At 35.9% G+C, this 20,186-nt stretch overlaps 3 protein-coding genes and 1 pseudogene across 4 annotated transcripts; 2 read left to right on the forward strand and 2 right to left on the reverse strand.

Moving 5' to 3' along the window:
- Positions 1-936: 936 nt before the first annotated feature.
- LOC121212569 (glucan endo-1,3-beta-glucosidase 5) lies at positions 937-6,513 on the forward strand. Its single transcript, XM_041085621.1, has 2 exons — positions 937-1,494; positions 2,780-6,513. Exons 1-2 carry the CDS (start codon positions 1,160-1,162, stop codon positions 3,906-3,908), a joined length of 1,464 nt encoding a protein of 487 aa, XP_040941555.1. The 5' UTR covers positions 937-1,159; the 3' UTR covers positions 3,909-6,513.
- LOC107893382 (probable pectinesterase/pectinesterase inhibitor 12) lies at positions 4,487-6,413 on the forward strand (annotated as a pseudogene).
- Positions 6,514-6,889: 376 nt separating the features above from the next.
- LOC121212568 (conserved oligomeric Golgi complex subunit 3) lies at positions 6,890-20,070 on the reverse strand. Of its 2 annotated transcripts, none has more exons than XR_005907878.1 (25): positions 19,852-20,070; positions 19,357-19,440; positions 19,158-19,265; positions 18,934-18,978; positions 18,767-18,841; positions 18,556-18,651; positions 18,315-18,392; positions 18,052-18,137; positions 17,872-17,938; positions 17,685-17,747; positions 17,487-17,588; positions 17,215-17,319; positions 17,034-17,126; positions 16,700-16,788; positions 16,308-16,527; positions 15,646-15,729; positions 10,324-10,440; positions 10,169-10,201; positions 9,819-9,905; positions 9,680-9,742; positions 9,294-9,410; positions 8,712-8,804; positions 8,280-8,405; positions 7,545-7,635; positions 6,890-7,253 (listed from the first exon to the last, which is right to left on the reverse strand). XR_005907878.1 is itself a non-coding variant. In XM_041085620.1 (25 exons), exons 1-25 carry the CDS (start codon positions 19,939-19,941, stop codon positions 7,124-7,126), a joined length of 2,352 nt encoding a protein of 783 aa, XP_040941554.1. In that variant the 5' UTR covers positions 19,942-20,068; the 3' UTR covers positions 6,890-7,123. The 2 variants fall into 2 exon arrangements, 1 of the variants encoding a protein (XP_040941554.1); XM_041085620.1 differs by having other exon boundaries at positions 7,545-7,645; positions 19,852-20,068.
- LOC121212570 (uncharacterized) lies at positions 13,501-15,508 on the reverse strand. The gene is made up of 2 exons (XM_041085625.1): positions 14,043-15,508; positions 13,501-13,725 (listed from the first exon to the last, which is right to left on the reverse strand). The coding sequence occupies exons 1-2, from the start codon at positions 15,037-15,039 to the stop codon at positions 13,697-13,699; spliced, it is 1,026 nt and encodes a 341-aa protein (XP_040941559.1). The 5' UTR covers positions 15,040-15,508; the 3' UTR covers positions 13,501-13,696.
- Positions 20,071-20,186: the final 116 nt, after the last annotated feature.

Below are 20,186 nucleotides of genomic sequence, written 5' to 3' on the forward strand. Positions count from 1 at the left end.
AATGGGTGTCTGACAAAAAATTTAATCAATCTTTTATTCAAATCAAAACAAATGTTAATAATGTTCTAATATAATTTGTCAATAATTGCATTTATGATATATGTAATGTTTTGAATGGAGATGCTATATTAATCACACAAAATAACTTAAATTCATTTGCAAAAAAGGATTCCCTGATCGGTGTGAATGGGTCGAGTTGGTTTGGTTTCAGGCTGAGTCCAACCAAATTTTTTAACTCATTTGTTAGACCCAAATTTAGTCCATTCAATAAAATAAGAGTTATGCAATATCTAAATAATAACAATAAAATAGTAATAATATAATAGTGAAATAGTAATAAAATAATGACAAAACAACAAGAAAATAGCAGTAAAATAATAAAATGGAGCAAGAAAACAACAGTTTTTTTTTTTTGTAAATTAGCGTTGAGCTGAGCTCAAGCTAAAAAAATCTTATCCAATACCTGATCCGTTTTTTAAATATACTTTATTTTTTATCTAATTTTATTTTTCGAATTTATATTTTTATTCAAACTTTCTCTTATTTTAAACAATCTTACTGACAGTTATAAAGTTAACCCATAACTTATAGTCTTTTGCAGGCCTGAGTCCAATAAAAGAACAGTTGAAGGTTGAAACAGGGAAAGGAATAATTGAACAGAAAGCTATCCATGATCATTTGATATTACAGGGAATTCTACCTCAAACCAATACCAAAGCAACAAATATTAGACCAGTTGTTAAACAAAGGCTGAATCCGAACAAAATTTTAAAGGATAAGAAAAAGACCTTTTTTCATGATCAAACCAGACAATGATGCGTAGTCCTTGTTGGAAAGTTTTTACAAACATTCCTTCCATGTTGGTTTTCGACATTTGTCTCAAAATATTACACACACGTAATGTTTCTTCCAACATCTTCACACTCTATACCTTTCGTGATTTGCATTTTCTCTTTATATATTATTTAAATTGATGATTCAAACTTGGGTTTTTGCATTTGGAATCCAGTTCCTTCCCCTTTTCTTATCCCTCTCGTAAAAGCACATTTTTCCTCAACCCTTCATATATATATATATGTGGCTTTAAACTTCAAAACCAGACATCCAAGAACAACTCAACTTTTTCCTTTTTTCAGACAGTGATTGCTGTTTAAAAAGAATGGGTGAAATTCGTTTGTTTTGGTTATTGTTTGTTTGGGTGTTGGGAATTGAGAGGGGTGTATCTGGTTTGGCCTGCAACTGGGGGTTGCAATCGACTCATCCATTGCCGCCTAACATAGTGGTGAAGCTACTTAAAGACAATGGATTCGATAAAGTGAAGCTGTTTGAAGCTGATCCAGGTGCACTTAAGGCACTTGGGAAATCAGGAATTCAGGTTATGGTGGGGATACCGAATGATATGTTGGCATCGCTTGCTGGAAGTGCTGGAAATGCTGAAGCTTGGGTTCAACAAAATGTTTCTAATTATGTTTCCAAATATGGAACTGATATAAGGTGAAAACCTCTCTTCTTTCCTATGTTTATTTTTTGGGTTAATTTCGTTATATGTTCTTGAAATATAGGTTAAATTTTAAATTGATCCTTAAATTTTAAAATATTCTGGTTGAATCTTCAAATTAAAGTGTTTTCTATTAGGTCCTTCCATCGGTTTAGAACTTTTGCGTTTAAGCTGACATTTTACTAATAAAATTTTTTTGATTGGAATGATATTTTAGTTCAAGGATTCAATTAAAACCTTTTAAAATTTAAGATCAATATAGAATTTCTTTTATAATTTATGGATGTTTGGTGGAATTAAAAAAATCTAAGAATTCGATACCCAATAGTTACATTTAGTGATCAAATATGCCGAAATGACCCAACAGAAAAATTTTAATTATAAAAATATATACAATTTTTAATTCTATACCTAAGAAAGAAGTGAATTTTTGAGGTATTTATTTTGAAAAAAAGATTAGGTAAACTATTAAAACAGTCACTTTTGTTTACCTCATGTTATATTTTAGTCATTTATATTTGAAGCACTATGTTTTACTCACTTACGTTAACGTGTTGTAACATTTTAGTCACTGAGCCGTTAATTGTCATTAACAATGCAATAGTAAGTTGACGTGACACGTTAAATAATCATTTCAAATAAAAATTTTAGGTTAAATTATATAATTGGTTCTTATATCTTTTCGTTTTGAGTAATTTAATTTTTTTCTTTTATGTTTTTTTTAATTTTCCTTTTTTTTCCATAATCTTCTGATGCTTCCTCTGTTTTTCTCCCTTCTCCATCTCTTTTAATGTAGTTTTTTTATATTTTCCATTTGTTAAAACTAAAGGGGAAGAAGAAAAAAAATAAAGAAATAAAAAGAAAAAATTAAATTGTTCCAAAAAAAGTATAGGTTTTAACAATTGAAAAACATTGAAAAACTAAATTAAAAGAGACGGAGAAAGGAGGAAAACAAATATAAAAGAAAAAAATTAAATTTGCTCAAAACGAAAAAATATGGAGACCAATTGTATAATTTAACTTAAAATTTTTGTTTAAAATGATTATTTAACGTGTCATGTCAACTTACTATTGCATTGTTAATGACAATTAACGGCTTAGTGACTAAAATGTTACAACACGTTAACGTAAGTGATTAAAATGTAACATTTCAAGCATAAGTGACTAAAATGTAATCTGAGTTAAACAAAAGTGACTATTTTGATAGTTTATCCAAATTATGTGTATTTGTTTTAGTTTAATTTAGAAGGTGAATCGAGAATGGGATTTGTGATTTTTCAGGGTTGTAGCCATTGGCAATGAACCTTTTCTTCATTCTTACAAAGATATGTTCACCCAAACAACATTACCAGCCCTTCAAAACATTCAAGCAGCTCTGGCCAAAGCTGGCCTAGGCAAGAAGGTGAAGACAACAGTACCTTTAAACGCGGATGTCTACCAGACCGACAGTGGCTTACCGTCCGGTGGTGATTTTCGACCCGATGTCCGTGACCTAATGCTTAAGATCATCAAGTTCATTCAAGACAATGGTGGCATTCTCACAATTAATATCTACCCTTTTCTTAGTCTCCAAGCTGACCCCAATTTCCCTAAAGAATTTGCTTTCTTTGACAACAAGGCTAATCCCGTCGTCGATGGTCCCATTGTTTACACCAATGTTTATGATGCCAACTTCGATACCCTCATTTCGGCTCTCGAAAAGAATGGATTCGGACAAATGCCGGTTGTCATTGGGGAAGTAGGTTGGCCAACTGACTGTGACCCTAACGCGAACATAGACAACGCCCGCAGGTTCAACCAAGGCCTTCTCGACCGTATCATTCGAGGCCAAGGCACCCCAAAACGTCGTGCCCCACCTGACGTGTACATATTTTCTCTCATCGACGAAGACAACAAGAGTGTTGAGCCTGGGAACTTCGAGAGGCATTGGGGTATCTTCAATTACGATGGAAGCATCAAATATCCGTTAGATTTGGGAAAAGGCAAAGCACTCGCCCCGGCCAAAGGCGTCAAGTACTTGGCCAGGCAATGGTGCGTGTTATCGCCTTCAGCGGGCGTTTCCGACCCCAACGCGTTGGCTCAAAGCATTAGCCAAGCTTGCCAGTACGCCGATTGCACAAGCATTGGCCCCGGATCCTCGTGTTCTAATCTAGACCCCCAACGCAACGCTTCATATGCGTTCAATATGTATTATCAAACCATGGATCAAAGGAAAGATGCATGTTCGTTTAATAACTTATCAACGGTTACAACCGTGGATCCATCTCAGCCACCTTGTCGTTTCGAGATCATGATCGACATTGGGAAACACGAACTCTCTCTGTCTAACAAAGTTCCAGCTGCCGGATTTGGAAGCCTGCTACTTGTATCTCTGATGCTGGTACTGGGTTTGGCTAATGGTGTCCACTGATTGGAGTCCATCCTTTGCCTTTGATGCAGAGTCAAGCAGGCAAATGATATGATCAGTTTCATTTCTTTTGTTTGTTGATTTTAAAATTTTCCTAGAACTGCATTGATTATTTAATGTGACTCCTCTTTACATTGTAAAATAACCATTGATTCTATAAATTTATTGTTGAATTTTTAATTATTTTTAGGTAGGCATGTGTGAATTTTTTTTAAAGATTTTTATATATTCAAAAAGTTATAATAAATTATACCATCATCATGATCCTTGGAACTGGATTAATGGTCGAATCGGTCAAACTATCAATCTTCAATTAAATTGTCGGTCCAGTTTAAATTAAAATAAATTATTAAAAATTCATAAAAATCAAAGTGGTCCATCCAATTCAAATTAATTCACAGTCCGACCATTTACGATTCAACAGATTCAACCGGATTATCCAATCCGATTCCAACAACTATAATCCTCTTATCTATTTTGAAATATTCTAAATTAAAAAAAAAAAGTTAAAAGTCCCAACAATTTGGCTTATCTGTTCTACTTGAGTCTATAAAACAAAGGAAAAAAATCCTCTTAGTTCAATGGCTTCCCCCATTAAAACAATATTCATCGTGTTCATCACCATCTTCTTCTCGTCAACTTTGGGTCTCAACATTTCTTCAACAAATTCTCTAAGCCCAAATCTCACTTCCATACAAAGCATCTGCCAATCCACTCCATACCCAGATTCTTGTTTCGATTCATTGAAGCTTTCCATTTCAATAAACATCAGTCCCGACATACTCACTTACTTACTCCAAACCCTCCACTCTGCACTATCCGAAGCTACAAACTAACGAATCTCTTCTCCAATGGCGGAAACAGCAACGACATTGTGGAAAAACAAAGAGGGACACTGCAAGACTGCAAAGAGCTCCATGAAACCACACTATCTATATTGGAGAAAACAGTGTCAAGCATCAAAGATGGGGATTCAAAGAAGCTAGCCGATGCAAGAGTTTACCTTAGTGCAGCATTAACAAACAAGAACACATGTTTAGAAGGGTTGGATTCAGCTTTGGGTCCATTGAAGCCGGTTATGGTGAAATCATTGATTGGTACTTATAAGCACGTTAGTAACTCTCTTTCTATGCTTCCTAAGTTGGGAAAACGGCATCGGAATATGATCCGAGGGAAGTGGTGACCGTTGCGGTCGATGGGACTGGGAATTTCAGCACCATTGGTGATGCTATAAGGTTCGCTCCGAATAAGAGTAAAGAAAGGGTGATGATCTATGTTAGGGAAGGGGTTTACGAAGAGAATGTGGTGATCCCCAGCTGTAAAACCAACATTGTTTTGATCGGAGATGGCAGTGATGTCACTTTCATCACTGGGAACCGAAGTGTAGTTGATGGTTGGACCACCTTCAGATCTGCAACTCTTGGTAAATCCTCCATAACTCCTTGCTCTTCTTGCTTATGAATTTTTGTTTTAGTTGAATGCTCGAAACTATCAACTTTCAGTGACAAAACCACAGCTTGGCACGAACCGTGATACTAGACTTATCCATGGGTCACACATGTTCCATTAAATTTAACTCGTTGCGTTTGTAACTTTATGTTGCAGCGGTATCAGGGGAAGGATTTTTAGCTCGGGACATAACAATAGAGAACAGGGCAGGGCCAGAGAAGCACCAAGCAGTTGCATTCAGAGTAAGTGCAGATTTAGCTGCATTCTACAGATGTACCATCAGTGGCTACCAGGATACATTATACGTCCATTCTTTTCGACAATTTTACCGCGAATGCAACATATCTGGCACCATAGATTATATACTTGGGAACGCTGCTGCAGTGTTCCAGGCATATAACATAATATCCAGGATGCCGATGCCGGGTCAGTTCACTGTCATTACATCTCAATCTCGAGACACCTTGGATCAATACACTGGAATTTCGATACAGAGCTGTTTGATTCTCGCCACGAATGAACTGTACCGAAACTCTAACAATGTTAAAAGCTACCTTGGGAGACCATGGCGGCTATATTCCACAGCAGTTTTTCTAGAATCCTACATTGATGACTTCATTGATCCTAATGGGTGGAGAAAGTGGTCTAGTGATGAAGGCTTAGACACCCTTTACTACGGAGAGTACAATAATTACGGACCAGGTTCAGTCACGGATGATCGGGTTGCTTGGCCTGGGTACCATATAATGGATTATGAGAGCGCATATGATTTCGCTGTCTAGGAGTTTATCACCGGTGAAGCTTGGCTGGATTCTACTTGGTTTCCATATGATTATGGTATTTGAATTTTACCAGTCTACATTATTGTGATGGGTGATGAGAATCTAGCAGATAAGCCAATCAAAGAGTTTTTCACTTTTAGAGGTCAGGCCCACGTGTATGTCGAGTCCTGTCTCTTAGTAGGTTCCAGTTTTCAAAGCATTAATTTGTACCTTAGAAGTGTAACAAGTGAAAAATGCCAAGCAGAATTTGTCCATGGCGACTTGATTTAACTGCAAACACTGTACATTGTTCTGGCTTTAGCTTTGCTTTGTCCGAACATATTACTACCCGTGAAAATGTTTGATAAAATACATCATGTGAGTCTTCAGCCTTGAAACCTGTGTCCACCTTTTTAGAGACGGGTACCGTTGAACATATGACTGTACTTACACTCACCAAGTCCGTTCATGATGGGATTTTTTAAGAAGCTTAGGTGGGTGTACAGTGTTAAGGTTGAACTTAGGATGGACGTATAAAAATCAGATAAACATATACTAAGCGGTAAACTATCATAGAAGCCGTTGTATTAGGAGTTAGATTATATTCTACTCCGTTTACTCAACAAATGAGCAAATTAGTCCTTATATGATATATCAAAAAGCAAATTAATCCTTACTAACGGATTAATTTGCCTATTTTTTTTAGTAGAAGTAAAATGCAATTCAACTCCTAATACAATGGCTTCTATGATACTTTTACCTATTCTAGGCTGATGAAGCGAAAATATAAAACTTTATAAAATGAAAAATATGATCAACAATGGTAGCCAATATATGAACGTGAGAAATGAAAATTCTGAAGAGCGGACAATTTTGTATGACTACTTTTTTCTACTTATCTATCAGTATAACCTTATGAACAGACTAAACCAGGGTGTGTATTAGCCAAAATTTACTAAAGAAATCCGAGTCGAGTTGAAAGAATTTGATTGACCTTTTGTTAGCTCCTTACAAGAGATTGTCAAGCTGTGATTCCAGTTCTTCTATTGAGACCATGTTGATTGTACGTTTCTCTTCTGGAGAATACTCTGCTTTTAAAAGAGATTGAATCTGGATATGGGCTTCCACAATATTTGTCCTGCATTAATAAAAGAATCACCATGTTGCTCCGACAGATTACAAGACTTAAACATGAAAGAACAAGTTATTCTTTCCTCAGGTCTTTCTTAGTCTTAGATTATGTTACTCAGACTTGAACGTGTTTTTTTTCAAGTTTTTCATGTATTTGGAGAGTCCATTGTAGGATTATATCTCATCCATGTCCGGATATGCTTCGAACATGGAGTGTTGGACAGAAGAACTTCATAGATACATAGGTCTTAGATACACAAATATAAAGTTCATTTTGATTTTGAGAGAAACAGCTTACTTGATAGGTTTGAAAAGAATTGTTCTTGTTGATGGGTTCTGTAAATAAAGTTTCATCTTTGCTATCACAACCGGAAGTTCTCGCTGAATAGCTGAATGTACCTGTTTAAGAAACGTAAACAGTCAATCCCGTGAACCTAAACATAGAAATTATCAACAAATTTGTCGCTGAGTGCTGCAATTTTAATTCAGACAATTATACATCTTGATGCATACTCTAAACATATATATTGATGAATGAAAATTGTCTATGACAATATCAGCCTTACAAGTCAACAAGAAAGGTAACAAATAAGTAGTTCCAAAGAAAAAAAAAAGGGATTACAGTAGAAAACTCCATGAATGTAAAACTCATTCATGCTACATATCAGATGAAAGGGCCCGACACAATGGTATTTTTAAGGATAAATAGGCATGGCATTAATGCTATTTTAGGGAAGATATATACTTAATTCCGGTTTATACTTAAAATGTTAATCATGCTCTCATTCTGTCTTGAAGCCGTCCACAATAGGAGTTGGTTTCATGCTTGTTATAATCAGTATTTCATTCAATTGGGAGTTAAATCTATCATGGATTAATTCTTTTATATGCATAGAGATACGTATACATACATCTAGATACAGACAAGCTCTACATGCATAAATAAAGTTTGTATGTATCCATACATGTATGCTCCAATGGCATACTGTAATGACCAAGTACACTGGCAAAACATGAATTAAAAATGTGACACCTTCTGAACAAGTTCAGCCACTGCTTCTGGTGTAGCAAAGGCTTGTTCCTTGAGTGGCTTAGCCATTACTGAGTCTCTTTTTTGATTCTGCGTGCCAGAAGATAATGCAACTTTTACAGCTGTTACCTGTAGGAACAAATAGAAACCTTAGACAATCATGCATCAATGCAGGAAAAAGAACATCACTATCAAAGTTATGTTTTGATTCACAGAAGTATGAATACAAGGTATTCTGTTAAATATCACACCACTAGTTGAAGTAAATATTCATATCCAAGCTCAAATTTCTGACATTTCAACTGGACTTAATACTTTTTCAAGCTGTTCCAATCAAAGGGAACTGGACTTATTTCGCTAGCAAGAAATATCTACTCCTTTTAGCTTCTAATATCTTAAGTAGTGGAAAGGCTAATTGAGGAGAAAAATATGAACCTTGGTAACAAATGAAAGCATAGGATCCACTACTTGCTTAGTGACTGCCATAATAAACTCTTCACAAGTTGCCTTTAAGATTTTCTCCAGTTCCTGCATGCAAACGAGCCCAGAAGACATGTTATGCTAATGATAAAAGCAGAATGTCAAGCCTTGAGATTACTAGATAATAAAATCATAGTTTAGAAAAGCAACAGTTTCTGAATGCTGAATGGCATTAATTAATGGTGAATTATAACTAAAATAATGCCTAAGGCAATGAGGAGTTTTGACAAAAGGGGAGAAAAGAGGAAAAGGTGGGATGCAGCAGTGAAATAGTATAATAGTTGCAGGACCAAATAACTTCACAAAAAGATAGGTTATTTGCTAATAAGCAATAATTTGCTTCAGGGAATAAGAATTAAAATTCATATATTACTTTATTAACTTTTCACAAACGCTACAATTTTTCATTTCCTAGACCTGAGAATTAATGCGTTGGGTTGAGGATTATTTTAGCAACACATGCACCCAAGATGGCAAATGGCACTTCAACTCATTAAGGACGGTAAATAAAGTTATCAAAAGGTAAAAAATGGTAACCTTCTTGGCATCTACTTGACTTTCCAAAACACGGGGAGATAAGGTCCTTGCTAATGATGTTGATCCAGACCAGTCAAATAATGAGGTCTGGCCTCTAAGTATGCGTCTCAGGTTCTCCTGCCAAAGACATTTGAAAACAAATCTGGCTTTAATTCCATGTAAAAGAAAGGTAAAATATGAATGAAATTTCAGAAATGGAAAAAACTGAAGGTTGAACAACCTAAACAACAAAGGAATCTTAAGAAAATAAGTATTGTACTATTTTTTATTTGTCCCACTATCATGCTGAAACAAAAAAAAAAAGCTTCCTCCTAGGAATGCTAACGACATAGAAAAGATTGTAAACACCAAGCAGTGTGTTTCAGTTAAAAGAAAGTTTAGCCTACCAGCAAATGAGAGAAATCAAGTTCTTTGTCTGTAACTGAGAACTCTATGTCAAATGGTGCTATCTGCAAGGCCAAAATCCATTAAAAGTTACATCTTATTAATTTTTGAAAAAAGAAAAAGAGGGGTAAAAAGGATAACCTGTTCCCTTAATATCAAAAGGTGCTTTATAAGGAAGAGTTGCCCATCCATAGGTGTGGATCTCTTTGCAACTAGTTTGCTTGCTTTCTATTTACAATTGAAGGATAAAAGAGGGACAAATACAAATAGTTAGAAAACCAACCAAGCCCATGGCATGTATGACATCATGTTAAAGAGGGAATAAGCCTTCAAATTCATCATAGAAGGGATAACATGATTTTGTTAAAAATCTAAAACCAAACTTTTCCGCATATAAAATTTGTTTGAAGTATAGAGCAAAAACACACTCATAAAAACAAAAAACTTAAGAACTTAAACAGTTTGATTAACTGTTTGTATAGCTAACTTACTTGGATTGAGACAGAACAAACTTCCACAGCTTCCTGAGAGAAAAAAAAAACAGCGCAAAATTAATCCTTTAAAAGACAAATCAGCAAAGGAAATAGTACTAGAAATTCAGTAGATAAGAACTAAACAGGAGTGAAAATCCAAAGACTCAAAGCACCTGTGCCAAGCCAGTGAAGACAGCTGGTTCCAAAGAACGATACAGTTTTGAGAGAAAAGATATGGTTTTCTCCAAGGGTGGATACCAAGTTTTGAATACATCTGGGTTTGCATTAGTCTGCAGACAGAAAGGAAAAATCAATGTAATTAGTAGTGTTAATTGTGGCCCAATTATATTTTCAGAAAAGGGAAAGAGAAATTCAAGCAGACATGAGCAATGTACTGCTAATTGTGCCAATGTCAATATCCAGATATGTCTAAGATCAGGGGCGAAGCCAGAAAATTTTTTTAGGGGGGGCCGGATGAAATTTTAATTTTTTATAGTTTATATTTTTATAATTTGTAAAGGATTAAATTAAATTTTTATAATTTTAGGGGGTGCCAAAATGGAATTTTACCTTTACTAATTTAAAATTTTTAAAAAATTTCAAGGGCCTAAAAATGAAATTTTCTATTTTAGGGGGGGCCGGGGCCCATGCCAGCCCCCCCTGGCTACGCCCCTGTCGAAGATGCAGTAATTGACATAGCATACTGTAGAAATCAGAGTATTTTATACTAAATAGAACATAAATCAGAGTTTTTATATACAACCTATGACACTACTTTAGGAAACTCTAAGTTAGGAAAGATACTAAATAGGAGATATGATCCCTTAAAATAAGGGATTTTAATAAAAAAAATATCTACAAGATATTCCTAAAATATTTACAGAATATTCCTACACTCCCCCTCAAGCTGGAGAATATACATTGTATAATCCCAGCTTGAATAGGAATTTATTGAACACAGGTTTTGGCAAAGCCTTGGTAAGAATGTCTGCAATCTGTCCTTCTGAAGGAATGTAAGAAAGGGTGGCTATCTTTTTGTTGACTTGATCAGCAATAAAATGCCTATCAATTTCAACATGCTTTGTTCGGTCATGTTGAACTGGGTTCTTGGCAATCTGAATGGCAGATTGATTATCACACAAAACTTCAAAGTGATCCTCCTGATTTGTGCCAAGTTCTTTTAGTAATTTAAGTAGCCAAATTCCTTCGCATATCCCCAAAGCTAGTGCTCTAAATTCAGCTTCAGCACTACTTCTTGAAACAACAGATTGTTTCTTACTTCTCCAAGTTGTAAGGTTACCCCAAACAAAAGTGCAGTACTCACTAGTGGATCTTCTTTCAGTGAGATCTCCAGCCCAACTAGAGTCTGTAAAAATCTTAACAGTTCTGTCTTGTGTCTTCTTAAACATTAAGCCGTGTCCTGGAGTTTTCTTCAAGTACTTGAGAATTCTATTTGCTACTGCCATATGCTCTTCAGTAGGATTAGTCATGTGTTGACTTATCACATTTACGGGAAAAGCTATATCTGGCCTTGTCAAGGATAAGTAGATTAGTTTCCCAACTAACCTTTGAAATTTCTCTCTGTCTACTAAGGACTCATCTTCTTTATTGAATCTCAAGTTTGCCTCCATTGGTGTATCAGCCGGCTTACAGCCAAGAAAACCAGTTTCTTTGAGTAAATCAAGTACATACTTTCTCTGGTTGATCACAAGTCCTTCTTTTGATCTTGCCACCTCCATTCCTAGGAAATACCTTAGCTTTCCCAAGTCCTTGGTTTCGAATTCCCTGTTTAACAACTTCTTCAAATTGCTAATCTCTTCCTCATCATCTCCAGTAAGAATGATGTCATCCACATACACAATTAGGATAGCTTTCTTATTTGTAGAAGTTACCTTGATGAAAAGCGTATGATCAGCAAGGGACTGCTTGTAGCCATTTTGAAGAATGACTTTAGTGAACCTCTCGAACCAAGCTCTGGGTGATTGTTTTAACCCGTATAGAGACTTGTTGAGCTTGCAAACCTTGTTGCTACCTTCAATAGACTTTGAGCCAGGTGGCAATTGCATATAGACTTCTTCCTCAAGCTTGCCATTAAGAAATGCGTTTTTTACATCAAGTTGGTGTAATTTCCAATCGCAATTTACAGCCAAACTTAGGAGTACTCGAATAATGTTAAGCTTTGCCACAGGTGCAAAAGTTTCTGTGAAGTCTATCCCATATGTTTGCGTGAAAGCTTCTAGCTTTGTATCGTTGGATACTGCCATTGGAGTTATACTTTACATCTCAGGGATATGTCTTCTTTTTCTTGTGTAGACACGAAGCTGTTTGGGTGGTGGTGTTCTTTGAAGACTGTCAATTGGAGTAGGTGTATTTTCAGGAAGAGTGTTTAAAGTGGGTGTAGGTGAATTAGTCATAGGTACTACAGGAGAATCAATGGGAGCATTCACAGGTGACAGATCTGCAGGTAATGGCGAACAAGATGGCAATTCTGAAGGTTGAGAATGAAGATTAGGAGGAGATACCTATTGTGGCTGAAAATCACTCCATGTTTTCCCCTGAATTTCAGCGTGAGTGAAATAGGAATCCTGCTCATAAAATGTTATATCCATAGTGGTGAAGAATCGTTTAGAAGGAGGATGATAGCATTTATAACCCTTCTTAAGTGAAGAATACCCAACCAATACACATTTTAAAGACTTAGGATCTAACTTGGACTTATTAGGAGCAATATTTTGGATAAAAACAGTGCAGCCAAAAATTTTAAGTGGCAGAATGGAGGAGATAGGCTTAAAATGAGGAAAGTGCTGCAAAAATATAGATTGAGGCGTTTGAAATTTTAAAACCTTACTAGGCATCCGGTTGATTAAATATGTGGCAGTTAATAAGGCTTCCCCCCACAAATATTTAGGAACATTAGTGGTAAATAGAAGAGAACGAGTAACTTCAAGAAGGTGCCTATTTTTTCTTTCGGCAATGCCGTTTTGCTGTGGGGTTCCAACACAAGAACTAATCTGAACTATACCCTTTTCCTTAAAAAAATCACCTAAAGACCTAGCAAAAAATTCACTGCCATTATCAGATTTAAAGAGCTGGATTTTAGACCCAAATTGAGTGAGAACCATGTTATAAAATTGCACAAAAACACTAACAGTTTCAGATTTATCTTTCAGCAAATAAGTCCAAGTTATCCTACTGTGATCATCAATAAAAGTGATAAACCACTTACAATTATCAGCATTCTTCACCCGAGAAGGGCCCCAAATATCACTATGGATCAAAGCAAAAGGGTAAGAAGGCTTGTATGTAGAAGGAAAATAAGATGATTTAGTATGTTTAGCAAGAGAGCAAACTTTGCAAGAAAAAGAATTAGGCCTTTTATTAATGAATAGAGCAGGAAACAATTTTGCAAGGTATTGGAAACTAGGATGGCCTAAACGAAAGTGCCATAACATAACAGTATCAACTTTTCCTAAAGCGGTAAATGACTTGGAGATCTCGATTTTAAGAGAGGTAGGGAGGATGTAGAGACCATTATGCAAGCTGGCCTTACCAATCATCTTCTTCGAGTTCAGTGCCTGCAAAGTACAATCACAATCATTAAAAATTACAGAGCAGTGCAAGTCTGTGGACAATTTACTAACAGAGATGAGATTGCACGCCAGATTTGGTACAAAGAGAACATTTTTAAGTGCAATCTGTTCATTGAGAATAACAGTGCCATGTCCCTCTATTTTGCACAAGATACCATCAGCCGTTTTGACAGCTTTACCAAAGGTATGGAAAAAATTGTGAAACAATGCCTTGTTACCAGTCATATGATCCGTAGCACCAGAATCGAGAATCCAATTAGGAGTCAACTGGGAGGAGAAAAATGTAGTAGAAGAAAGGTTACCTTCTGGATCTTTTATGACCAGATTACCCTCACAAGACCCTTGAAACTTTCCAAATAGTTTTTGAAGTTCAGCAATCTGTTCTTTAGTGAAACTAGTGACAGAGGTGGCAACGAAAAGGCTTGATTTATTATCTCGAGAGTGCTTGGACTTCCAGTCCTGAGGCTTACCATGAAGCTTCCAACACTTCTCCTTAGAGTGGCCGGGCTTTTTGCAATGATCACACCAAGGTCTCCCCCGTTTGGAAGAGGGAGATGATTGATGGGTCAGTAAGGCAGATCTTTCAGAAGTGGAATATGGTTCATCAGACAGCATCACACACCTTCGGCTTTCTTCTTTCTTGACCATAGAGAAAGCCTCTCGAAGGGAGGGAAGAGGAGAAATAGCCAGGACCCTGCCGCGAACCTCGTCCAGGTCCTTATTTAAGCCTTGGAGAAATTGAAAAAGTCTTCGTTGAGTAACAATTTGCTGATAAAGAGCAACATCTCTTGGATCTACCCAATCATAATGTGCATACAAATCTAATTGTTGCCAAAGAGCAGTAAGGGTATTGTAGTAGAGAGTAACAGGCATGGTTCCTTGTTTAAGGGTGGCTGCTTGATCTTCAACATGATATAATTCAGCAATGTTATCCGTGCTAGAGTAGGTTTCGCGGACTGCACTCCAAATTTCAGCAGCTGTGGTGTAAAGAAGAAAGTTTCTGCTTATACTCGGGGTCATGGAATTAAGGAGCCAAGTCATAACCTGACCATTGCCACGCATCCACTTAGCAAAACCAGCATCAATCACAGCAGGCTTCTTGATTTCACCAGTAGCGTAGTCCAATCTTTCTCTGCTCAAGAGAAAAATCTTAACCGATTGGGACCATTCAAGAAAATTGTTGCCATTCAATCGATGGCAGGTGATAGTCAGACCAGACGAATCTGATGGAGCATCGGAACCAGAAAAATTTTCTGAATTTGAAGTAATCTCCGAAGTAGGAGAAGGAGTTTCGGACATGGTCTAGGTTAAAAAAGAAATCGTAACCGAAGCTCTGATACCATGTAGAAATCAGAGTATTTTATACTAAATAGAACATAAATCAGAGTTTTTATATACAACCTATGACACTACTTTAGGAAACTCTAAGTTAGGAAAGATACTAAATAGGAGATATGATCCCTTAAAATAAGGGATTTTAATAAAAAAAATATCTACAAGATATTCCTAAAATATTTACAGAATATTCCTACACATACTTCACTAAGTGATTATGGTAACATGTCATCAATTAGGTTGTTTCCAACCAACTAGGACAAGCCCATAAAAAATTTCAACAGTGTATCGGCAACTACATGTACAACTGTTAGGGTGTTAAACAATCCAACAAATTGGCTAAACACTTAAAGTTGAGAACAGGAGGAGGAGAATAACTCAACACAAATTGTAGAAATCAAGTTAGGTCCTATAAATAATGGTAATAAAGAGCATTTACATGAGGGTCTGAATTGACTTGCAGGAAAGTAGCTTTCCATTATCTGACAATCGATGACAAATGCAGAATGCTCCAGTTTTGTAGGATAATCCAATCTATAAGAAAAGCAAAGAATTGTTAAGAAAACTTACAGCAGTTACTGACACCACGTCTACAGAATGCTCCAGTTTTGTAGGATAATCCAAGTCTTCGTTAATCGGGATATAATTTGCAATCTGAGTATTGAAGAAGACAATATGTTCAGTGTTGGGATGAGTGGTATTAACTCAGACAGGCACATTCAGAAAGCACAATACAGTTTCTCCCAACATAGTAAAACATGGAGTGCAACTGTATGCAATTTTATTTTTATATCTCAAAAGATTGACAACTAAAATAATTTGTTCTTTCAAAAACAGAGAATAAAGTGTTATGCGCCTTGGCATAGGATCTAATCACAGGTCTAGACGAGAAAGAATTCTTGCTTCGACCTATGGTTACTCAAAAGGCAGATTCGTCCTTGACTGAACCCCCTCTCAAAATAACGTTTCTTTTTGATAGAATAATTGCTTCTCTCTTTATTTCATATTGGCAGCCTTTTATAGACTGTTAATAACAAAGGAATGACTCCTAATAAAATTCCTAATATGAAGGAAATAAAAACCTAATATAATAGAGAAATTAAGTAAAACTAAAACTCTTAATAAAACCTGATATAATAAATAAATAAAACTAAAATTCCTATTGCAATAAAAGCATCCATATCATAAAGTCGCAAACATATACATGAAAGCACACATAAGCAATAACAAACCTCATCACGGATATATGTTCGAGCACGAAAAGTCAAGCGTTCATGAATGTCTGCCAAAATTCTTTCTAATGATGGGCGTAACCCTGCCAATGACTCACTCTTTCTACTAAGCTGTTCTCCCAAGACTTCAGCTTTGAGGATATCAACCATTTCACAAAGAAAATCAACATTTGCTTCATGAATGAGTTTTGGCCGCAATGTGTCATACAAGTATGTAGACCTGCAACAAATCCAACTTAGTAATACAGCAAAATAATTGATACTTAAGTCAAACTCTGGATATTATTTTGATAAATTTCAATAAAGCATCATTAAGTGAACTAAAGGAAACCATAAAAAAATGGAAACAGGGAAAAGAAAGCTGTGCAACATTGAACTACAAGAGTACTTACAAAGGATCTATTAATGGAGCCAAACTTGAAACATCCTCAGAAGAAGATGGGAAAAAATGATGAAAGAGTTGATGCTCAAGTTGACAGACCTACATCAATCGAAACATGTAGGATGAAGTTAATAAAGACAGTGCACGTTTCTTCAATTGAAAAACACCAGTTTAAATAGAAAGCAAACGGCTGGGATAGATTTTATCATCTCTAAATATCACCAAATAAAATCATCAATGCAAAGGACGCAAAACTCAAATAACAAATCTAGCTTTAATTGAACAAAATTTCCAAAAATCAACTCCATATTCAACTGCTAAATATGACAGTAAGTTCACTATACCTGCATTAAGTATGCACATCCTGATCTAGTCAATGATGGCAAACCCTCTTTCTTGGCAAATTCAGATATGCGCTGATGCACTGTACCTTTTATCTTTAAAAAAATAGTATATTAACAGACATTAAAAACCAATTTGAATATTGAAATAATGGTGCATGCATGTGCGGGGGTAATCACTCACCAAAGAAAGCCTCTGTTCACAGTACAATTTATGGCATTCTGCAAGAAGATAAACATATTCTTTCCTTGATGCTTTGCTTTCAATTTCCTCTAATATAGGCTTAAGCTGCAAATGTTTAAAAATGTTAATTACCTCTGCTGAGGGGGGATCTAATTGTAGTATATGGTCCCACTTCATATAGAAGAGACATAACTCTACTTGCCATTAAATTGGGAAAATATTCAGATTTGACAAAATGTGACAGTTTCCACATCAAAAAATGAAATCATTACCTCACTAGCAGCTGCCTTGAAACGAACATAAATTATAGATGCCTCAACACCCTCAGAAAGAGATTCTTTGTTGCCACCGCTGCTCCAAATTGCTGCCTGGACCTAAAGAGAGAAAGAACAAGCATTTTGGGAGGCATTCATTCCATACAGAAATACATGCCGATATACGCAAATTTCATCTATAGGTGGATATTTTACCTGAGAAGATGCGCTTTTGAGAACAGATACTACATGAGAGCGGATCATACCAAGAGCCCGAGACTGTAAAAAAAGGTTCCAGGAGCATTTAGTCAAAACATCTACTTATATGCATGCATTGCATTCACTTACCAAAAGATTAAAAAAAAAAAAAAAAAGGTCCAAGATTGTACCATTCCTTCCTTACCTGGAGTTGACGGAATTTTAGCAAATAAACACTGGATTCTGCATATTGTGGATTATTCTCAACATACCTACAAGGGAAAATTTTGATTAAAATATTCTAATGATATGTGCTCATATGAACAGTTATTACACGATTGTCCAACAGTTTGCACATGCAAACTAAGTTCAAATGCCAACTTACAATATGCACTCATCGAGCCGTTTAAGAAGTGGGAGAAAGTTTGCATTTCCAACATTCATGTTTGGAGAATAAAAGTTGGAAGTAATCTGTATAGAAGACGTAAAATTAGAGAAACCATAAATTTCAGAACTACTGCACCAACAGCAATTCATCAAGAAACATAAAGTTAAGCATAAACCCTAAAGGATAATAGGATAATAAGCAAAGACAAGGAAGTAACACTTAATTACTGATTTCTAGTTAAGATAGCATTCAAACCTTACATTCTCCAACTCATCAAAATACTTGAGCTTACTGCGAAGTGCTTCAGCAAACTCAATCAGCCTTTGCTTCTCCATTACCTGCAATGAGAACAAGCTTGTGAGGCAATGAATCAACCAACTCAAGACAAATTTTCCATCTCAAAAATAAGTGGATTACAGCCATTTAACATAAAGCCAAAGTGAATAAGCTAGAAACAAGAAGATGAAACTAGATCCAAAGTCTTCCAAATGAAAACCATACCAATCGATTGCATGCATCATGAAGACTTTTAGTTTTTGTTTCTACAGCTTGGTGTTGCAGCTGTAGTTCATTAAATAGGTCCAACGTCTCATCCACCTACACAGAAGTACTTGCTAGCTATAAAATCTTTGCGTAAAATATAGACATAACCAATAAAATAACTAGCAAAGCATATGAGAATGCATGGAGATATAAAAGAAAAAGAACATACTTGTCGAAGTATATCATCACAAGTCTGAATGCGATCTACTAGAGTATCAACATAGTGCTGATACTTCTCCTCAGTCTGAAGGAAGAGAAACAATGAGATGCAATAAATAGATATCTAATTAAATCACTCCATGTTCATAAATATCGCACCAAAAAATTGCTACTAACCTCAGACCTCAGGGCTGATTCAAGATCCGTGAACCATTTATAAAACTGTACCAGAAAGTGTGGAAACAAGAAAAAAGAATCAAATGCATTAGATCCAAATCTCATCGATGTCATAAAACCATGGTAGCACTAGATCATTCAAAGAGGAAAATAAAATACCATCCACAAAAGTTCAGATCTCCTCATCTCCATTTCACTCAAGAAATACAACTAAACTAATATACCTGATTTGAATTAACCAAAATTTCATCAATAGCTTCAGAATCTCTAAAATTGTCATCCTTTGTAGAAACGGACAAACCTTTATCTTGCCCTGAAGTTCGCTCTTGAGCCTAAACACCAACATAATCCAGCCAAAACATTCAGAATGAAATTTAACACCCACACACACACATATTACCAACAAGAAACAGAATTCCTCACCAAATTGGCTGGAAACGGCCGTTCAGCAACTGCATGAGATAGCATCTGTATTGCTCGTTGCTGCTGCTCCGTCAAAGGTGCATTCTACGGAGAAAAATCCCCAAAAGAAATTAAATTAAACATAAATAATCCAAATTAAAGCTTCCAGTTCCACTCCACAGATCTAGTATTCAAACTAAATGTTTTTCAGCTCTTCAGATTATAATTATAAAATATTATTATCACATTTCGGTTACTTCTATGGCTCGAGTGAAGATAGGATCCATTAATTACTAAAATTAAGAATGAAATGAGAGAAAGAAATCGAAATAGAAAAGAGCTAGTCGATTAAAAAGCTGGTTTTCCTCTTCTCTTGAAATTCACAGTTATAAGGTGAAAGTTATAAGTTCACTGAGATCAAATTATGACAGATATAAACTATAAGAGATTCAATTCGTACCGTGAAGGCAAACATCTGTGTGTTCGAAGAGCAAGTTATGTAAAAAGAAAACATACCTGTTCCCAAGTAGAAGCAAAATTGTAGCCTTTGGAGATGGCTCCGGATTTAGGAAGTTTCGAGGGTGCCGTTGCTGGATTCGTTGCCATTTTCTCTATCACGGAAGGGGTCTGGTTCTGATAGACCGGACGAACTTTAGTTAACTTGTTCGCTAAACGACGGCGTTTTATAAAAAGCAAATAACCTTTCAAGACGCATCATTCTATTTAGCAGAGCGCGGTTTCTGGTTTGCGCCATTTATTTTCTGGGTCAAATAATATAGGTTTAGATTGGAGACAACGTAAAGAATATTCAGCCATTGAACCCATTCTAGATATGTTTGGGCAAAGTCGAG

This window comes from Gossypium hirsutum, chromosome A13 (assembly GCF_007990345.1).
Source record: "Gossypium hirsutum isolate 1008001.06 chromosome A13, Gossypium_hirsutum_v2.1, whole genome shotgun sequence".
In the NCBI taxonomy this organism is placed as follows: Eukaryota; Viridiplantae; Streptophyta; class Magnoliopsida; order Malvales; family Malvaceae; genus Gossypium; species Gossypium hirsutum.

Bases quoted from the DNA above. Each gene is read 5' to 3' on its own strand.
- LOC121212569 (XM_041085621.1), top strand. From the start codon at position 1,160: ATGGGTGAAATTCGTTTGTTTTGGTTATTGTTTGTTTGGGTGTTGGGA. The intron at 1,495-2,779 runs GTGAAAACCTCT...GTGATTTTTCAG, and splicing joins AAATATGGAACTGATATAAG to GGTTGTAGCCATTGGCAATG.
- LOC121212570 (XM_041085625.1), bottom strand. From the start codon at position 15,039: ATGTCCGAAACTCCTTCTCCTACTTCGGAGATTACTTCAAATTCAGAA. The intron at 13,726-14,042 runs GTAACCTTTCTT...TGTACTTTGCAG, and splicing joins GGTCATAAAAGATCCAGAAG to GCACTGAACTCGAAGAAGAT.
- LOC121212568 (XM_041085620.1), bottom strand. From the start codon at position 19,941: ATGGCAACGAATCCAGCAACGGCACCCTCGAAACTTCCTAAATCCGGA. The intron at 19,441-19,851 runs GTATGTTTTCTT...TTTTCTCCGTAG, and splicing joins TTGCTTCTACTTGGGAACAG to AATGCACCTTTGACGGAGCA. The intron at 18,652-18,766 runs GTATGTTCTTTT...ACTTCTGTGTAG, and splicing joins GTGATGATATACTTCGACAA to GTGGATGAGACGTTGGACCT.